The sequence below is a fragment of the Trachinotus anak genome, unplaced genomic scaffold, assembly GCF_046630095.1.
Source record: "Trachinotus anak isolate AG129_WGS33_773 ecotype Australia unplaced genomic scaffold, CSIRO_AGI_Tana_v1 ptg000003l, whole genome shotgun sequence".
Classification (NCBI taxonomy): domain Eukaryota; kingdom Metazoa; phylum Chordata; class Actinopteri; order Carangiformes; family Carangidae; genus Trachinotus; species Trachinotus anak.
In genome coordinates, this window is record NW_027273854.1 from 22051143 (window position 1) to 22058271 (window position 7129).

General features: G+C 40.6%; 1 protein-coding gene across 1 annotated transcript; it reads left to right on the top strand.

Annotated features, from left to right (window-relative positions):
* The first annotated feature begins 1856 nt into the window (after positions 1 to 1856).
* Positions 1857 to 6400, top strand: LOC139618553 (prostaglandin E2 receptor EP1 subtype-like). Its single transcript, XM_071474558.1, has 3 exons — positions 1857 to 2080; positions 3507 to 4423; positions 5312 to 6400. The coding sequence occupies exons 2-3, from the start codon at positions 3554 to 3556 to the stop codon at positions 5585 to 5587; spliced, it is 1146 nt and encodes a 381-aa protein (XP_071330659.1). The 5' UTR covers positions 1857 to 2080; positions 3507 to 3553; the 3' UTR covers positions 5588 to 6400.
* The last annotated feature ends 729 nt before the right edge of the window (positions 6401 to 7129 follow it).

Sequence of the window (7129 nt, forward strand, 5' to 3'; positions counted from 1 at the left end):
GCGATCGTCTTCGCAGGTTTATGTCTGCACACAGACAATGGCACACACAGAGGCGGAAAAACTTCCTCAAAGACAAAGGAATCAGACACTTTGTGGCAGAGGTTATGAAGCCTTTGTTAAACATTTTTACTTTGATTCAAACAAGTTAGTTTTACATTTTTCTGGAAACGGTCTCTGTCCAAAAACAGTTTAAGATTTTTTTAAAAGTTTTTACATCTAATCTGAACTCCTCAAGACGAACAATAAACATCCCTCGGACATAGAAAGGGCAGCAAGGACGCAGAGCTTTGAAAGCTTTTTGTGTCACTACCAAAGAAAAGAAACAACATTTTTGCTCGCATTCATGGCTCCTGTTTCACTATAAAATTACCCATAATAAGATATTTTGTTTTGCTCCTCTGCAGAGCAGACTGACTTCCTGCCTGCGAATCCTTATGGCTTTTCCTCTCAATAGATCACAATCAAGTGCCATCTATTCTCCCAAATGCTCCTTTCAGGTGTTGAACTCAGCCAGGCTCTGGTTTTATAGCACAGCAAACAAGGCTGTGTTAACCCCAGCTAATAATGCTGTAGCTCCACCTGCCTCTAATGACATTCAGGCTGACTCATTGGCAGGATTTACACAACTGCATGTAAGAACAGATGTGCACAGGCAATATACAGCTTAGACTTGAATGTGTGCTTTAAAACACTTTTTGAGACAACATTTTTTTATTGAAATGCACTGGCAAACACACACACACATACACACACACACACGTATATTTCCTGAGTAGAGGCACACACCATCCAGTCCCACAAAGAATATTTCAACACACAGGTGCAGTGTGTGCATGAACGAAGAGCTGTATTGTGTACATTAGCACATCATTTTACAGCAGAGTCTCTCTAGCTTTGACATTGAGGAGGGGGAGGAATTTCAGGAGATATACCTGACTAGTGATGATGGGGATCTGCGAGGGTCCTCTCATCACTTCACGCTGCAGTTATCTGTGTATTCATTCTGTGTGCTTATCACAAATCTTTTTACCAATTTAAAATGAGCAGTTTGCTTTTCCCTCCCAAATGGTTCCTCCCTGAGGCGAGGCCCAGAGCATTAAATCCTAACATCCCCAGCAGCAGCAGCAGCAGCAGCAGCAGCGACAGGAGGAGTGTGGTCAGCCTTCTCAAGTACTGGAAAATCATTTGCATTCACAGCTGCAGTTAGAGACGAGGAGAGAGATGTTTGTAGTGGCAGGAGCACAGCTGCTTCACATTGATGAGCGCTGACCACAGGGCCTTTGAGGTTGTTCAGATGAGGCTCAGAGGAGGTGTTTTAATTTCTAAAGAGCGAACAGACACCACATGAGTCTGCAGTAGTAATGTAGGTTCAGTGACCTAAACATACACGCTAATCTAGCATTAAACAGTATGGACTACACCTTTTTTTTTTTTTTTTTTCTTTGAAGATGCTTTTATATGAGGTCATACATGCAGTGGGGTCCAGAAGTCTGACACCACTTTCCCATTTACTTGAATGGAAAAGTGGTCTCAGACTAAACTACATCACTCCTCATTAAATCTTTAAAGGGGGGTTTTCCAGCAGCCTCAGGCGGGTCTCCCTCAGATTTAAAATCCTGAAGGTTGTTGTTGTTACAGGCTTAATATTTCATCCCCTCATCCTATAACTGTTGAGTCAGGAGCAAGGCAGCAGCATTTTAAATATTCATATTCCTCTCAAGGATCTCGCTGAGTGGCTCTTTCACTTCGCTCTGCCGCCAGGAAATGACTGGTTCTCAGCGACTGAGACACCCAGAGGGGATGTGAGCACAGTGCAGCTCCAGTGTATAAAAGCAGCGAGCAGCAGTCAGAGATTCAGAGGACATGCTTGTGCAGTGTAACAGGGAAGCTGCTTGTTCTAGGAGAGGAGTTTGCATTGCATAATGACGAAACAGTTCAGGTGAAGGAGTCTGCTCACCTTGGAAAAATAAAAGACAGATATCAAGAACAAACTGGATTTATTTATTTTTCAGCTTCAGTTATGAGTAATTTTCAAAATCAAAGCGACACTGATCATCTTCATGGATTTCTTATTCCAAAGGTAGGTTAAATATCCTTTATCTAAAGGTACATTTAAAGGACCAAAGGTGTGCCCTTTATAGGTGCAATTGTCTTTTTATTATCTTTTTTTATGTTAAAATGTTAAAATGAGAACGTCCACTTTAAAGCATTAAAACATTTAACAGAAAAGGAAAAAGAAATGCTTTCACATCAACTATAATAATGTGGTAGTAGGAAGGGAAATGCTCCTTTAAATTGTTTGGGGTTACAAAGATAATGTTTGGCTGTCATCAGGTCTCATTATCTATTTTCATCATCATTTCTTTATTGAGTTTTTTCAGGCTTTTAACAACCTTTAAGACCTTTTCTGGCAGCCATACAGCATAACATTCAAATGACATGCCCCAAATAGGAAAACATCAGTAAGTCTAAGCAAGAATAAAAAAATCAATGTAAGAATTAAAGGCAATTAATAACAATGCTTCAGTAAAGGAAAAATATATATATATAGAATTAGTACATACAAAGGAAAGGAAATGGTTTTCATGTAATATCACTTCTGAAGACAATTTAGCGGTCAGCTAGATCATTCATTTACGTGAAGGAACAAGTTTCACCAATAATTATGCTTATGCACATACTGATTTTAAATCTGCTCCACCAGTCTGTCTTGGCTCTCAGTGCGTTGTGTTGTGTTGTGTGAGTTTTATAGGACTGTGCTGCTGCATTAACCGTATTTTCTGAGGAATGCACTGAGTGTCAACAGAAACTGTCAGAACTTGTTCAGACTTCCCCTGCTGCCTTGTATGAAGAGAGAGTGAACCTCCTTGTACCAAAACCTCAGAGAGCGCTGAGAACTGATTTGTAGTGTTTTAAAGATGAATCACTCTGTCCTGAGGAGGCTTTAGAGACGACGATAATGAAACCGGTTATTTGAAGACATCTCCCAGTGAGATGTTCATATAATATTTGAAAACCTTTTAGGAAGTGTATGGAAGTTATTAAGGCGAGGGAAGCATTGGGCTAAAAACTCACCTTGTACATTAGTTATAAAGTAATTTAATATTACCGACATTTATTTTTTATTTTGAATTTGGGGTGTTGTAAAAATATTAGCGCTCAAAGCCCTTGGTGCACATAGAGCTGCCAGTCATTCAGTAGCAGTAAAAACAAGCTTTTTATTATTAGCGCTCTGTCCAAAAAAAGAAAGTTGCTGGAATGTTTAACTTTTATTTATTCATTCATTTTACAGTTGCCAATTTCCAATTTTACCATGTGATTGATCAAAGATACTGGGATTTAATAGATTAATCAAACTGAGATATTGGGGGGAGCCTGTTGCAGTTGTCTCTTAAAATGAATAATGCTCCCAAGCATTCACCCCTAACGCCCCCCACACCACCTGAATACCTGTCATACAGTGTGTTGTCAGTCATCATGCTGATCCAGCCTCTTTCCCCTCTCAGTATCTTCTCAGCCAGAGGAACCACATCAGGCCCAGAGCTCAGCAGTGATGCTGGCGATGCAGCACTACAACTCCTCAGGTATTATTGCCTCCTCTCCCCTCTATAACCACACCACCGTGGTGCAGGGGCCTGAGGTGGAGGCTATGGCGAATAACACTACATCGAGCAACCCCACAGCTGCTGGCATCTCCATGACCCTGGGCATCCTGTTCAACATTGTGGCCCTCATCATTCTTGCCAAGGCCTACAACCGCTTCCGTCGGCGGTCGAAAGCCACTTTCCTGCTCTTTGCCAGCTCCCTGGTGGCTACAGATCTGGCTGGACATGTTATCAATGGAGCCCTCGTAATGAGAAGGTACTCGGCAGGCACTGGGTCCACATCGGATACTGCCTCCAGCTTTAGAGGCGGTCCTGTGGATTCAGACGCCTCTTGTCTGGTTTTAGGAGGTTGCATGGTGTTCTTTGGCCTGTGCTCACTTTTCCTGGGTTGCGCTATGGCTGCCGAGCGCTGCCTGGGCGTCACAAGGCCTTTGCTTCATGCACGTCTGGTGACCACAGCACGGACAAAGATGGCACTGACCCTCATCTGGCTGCTGGCTTTGTTCGTGGCCCTCCTGCCCTTCTTTAGTCTGGGTGCCTACACCTTTCAGTACCCAGGGACATGGTGCTTTATCAGGGTGATGGAGGACACTCAAGCAACAGATCTGGCCTTCATGATTCTGTTCTCTGGACTGGCTTTGAGCTCTCTGGCCTCGGCCTTCGTGTGCAACACCATCAGCGGGATCACGCTAATGAGAGCCCGGCTAAAGAAGAGGTCCTGCTCCCAACGCCGTTCAGCCAGGTCCCATGACACGGAGATGGTTGTTCAGCTGGTTGGCATCATGGTCACCTCCTGCATCTGCTGGAGCCCTCTGCTGGTGAGTTTGGGGGAAATACTGTAACAGATATTTATCTATATTAAAAAGCGGTTTATAAATGTTGAGATATTGATACCATAATTGATTTGATTTTGATCACAGATCAGTGTTTGCGTGGGGAAAATGAATATCACTTCAAAATTTAGGAAATCACAAACAACTCTGATTAGTACTATTAATATCATATGATGTATGATTTAAAAGGTAGACAAACATGTCAATACACCATTATAAACATTATACCATTAATAAGAGCAGAATGGATTTATTAAAATTAGAGGACATAAATCTTGCAGCACTGTGTTCTTCAAAGACATTCATTATTTATTCATGTTTGAAATGTATGCTCACTCATGACAGATGAAGCCATTTGCTGATTAGGTTGCCAAAGTATCTCCACATCATCATTTGACTGACCAGTAATTCCGGTTATTAGCAGCTGACTCACTCTTAATTACCAAACACAAAGTGATTAGCATGAAAACTAATAGACACTGATCAGACACTGTTTATACCATGTTTAACTGTATCTCTGCACGGTGCAGTTTGACAGGAAAAACTAAGAAGCGCCTTTGCACTACAGCAAGCTATTAAGGGAACCACAGGAAACTGGAAGTTTTGAATTTCACAATAATTCCACAATAATTCCTCCTTTACAGGAGCTGTCTGTATTTTCCTATGCAATTATACGATATAATGCCTGGAAATACTTTTTCCCCTTTCCGTTGGTAAAATTGTCTTTTTCAGGGTGTGAACTTGAAAAAGCAATATTGAAAATTAGCACAACTAAAACTCTCTTTACTACAGAAAATATCAACTAACATAATATTTTGTGAGTTTATTGTTATTACAAGATAATTTATATATTTATATATAATATTTTTTTAGGTCTTTGGACTGATGTCAGCCACACGGTCCTACAGTGGCTCCCTAGGCACTGACCGGGACACTTACAGGGGGCTGATGGTAACTGGTGTCAGGATGGCAACATGTAACCAGATCCTGGACCCTTGGGTGTACATCCTACTGCGACGTGCCATCCTCAGGAAGATCTACCACATCACTAAAAGGCAGGCCAGTTTGAAGGGAAGCACGTTTCGCTCGATCCGCTGGGATATCACCTCCTTTCATAGCTCGGAGAAAAACAGCGTCAATAAGATTTAAGGGAGGAAGAGAGGGGAAATGGTGTCTATTTCTTTTTAAGGGATGCTCTGTCACTTGCCAAAAGGATCAGTACTGAACATGGCAGCTTTTCATCCTGATCAGAATTCAGTGTTAAAAGGTCCCAGATGAAAAAGGATCTCTTTTCTAGCAGGTGGGACTGGAGCCACCTTCGTTTGTGTGAAGTGATTAAAAATGGGAAACAACATGTTCCAATATGTTTTGAAATATAACTGAGTGGTTTAATAATAACCTATTAGGTTGTAGTATGTAGCTATGAGCCAGTGTGCTAAAGGGGAAAAGCTCCAACATATTATAACTACTAATAGTCTATATCAGAATGCAACGTGGCCCATATACAGGACATGTTTGCATGGCAGTCTGCCCTCTGTGAGAGGAGATGTAAATATAGAAGTTTTTGTGTTCTGGAGTTCGATGTATTCATTTTTTGCAGAGGTGAAGACTGTATCTACTCTTAAAGCAAACATCTCAACTCTGTAAATGTGCCGTTCGTCTTGCTGTCAGACCCGATGTAAAAGTCAATGACTTGTGTAAATGCTCACATGAGAGAGCAAAAGAAAAGGCTGTGCTTTTACCTCAGCTTGAAGATGTGAAAAACACCATGTGTGTGTCCAATGTAATGCTGTGATATGAAAGTGAATGTGTGTCTGTATTGTGTGTTTGTGAATGTGCCGACAGTGTTTTCCCCTCGACTGTCTGGGGACTGAAGTTAAGCTATGTGCTGCAAAATCAATTGAATGTGATATTAGCCAGAAAGTGGAATGTAAGATTACACAATAAATGGTTATCACTTAATGTTTCATCTTATTGTGGTGAATTGATGACATTTGTCAAGATTTGTCAAGATAATGTTTCCTATATTCAGCTACTGAGTAAGGCCATGGCTATTATAAAGCATGTAAGACAGGATAAGTAAAAAAAAAAAACAAAAAAACACACACACACACACACACACACATTTCCAGATCTAGTTCTTGCATCACTGCACTGCCAGTCAAAGAGTATTTCAACACAACAATTTAAATTGTTACTTGGTTAACAATTAGGAAAATAAACTTCTTTGCTTGCTTTCTTGCAGAGAGGATACCAGTCTCATGGCTGTACAACTGGATAGCTTAGCCTAAAAGACTGAAAACAAAGGGAAACAGTATTCTGTTCAAATGTAATAAAACCCACACATAAGCATGTTTCAAGCTTTAAAATGTTAAATGTTGTTTTATTCAGTCCTATTCAGACTATTTGCAGGTTGAGCATGGACTGTTAATTCCTCATAATACCACATGTCATAATTAGATTTCCTCATTTTCTATATTTATATGGATTAAATATGTTGGATATATCATGTTAATGAGTAAACTGTAGAGGTACTGGTAGCTGGATTTTGTTAACATCACCAGGAACATGAGCCCCTAATTTATATGGCTGCTAAAATTTACACTTGGGTCCAGGACAGTATTATCTCAGTATTACCAAAGATACTCCATACTTTATATTTATATACTTACTATTTATTTGTATGTGTCA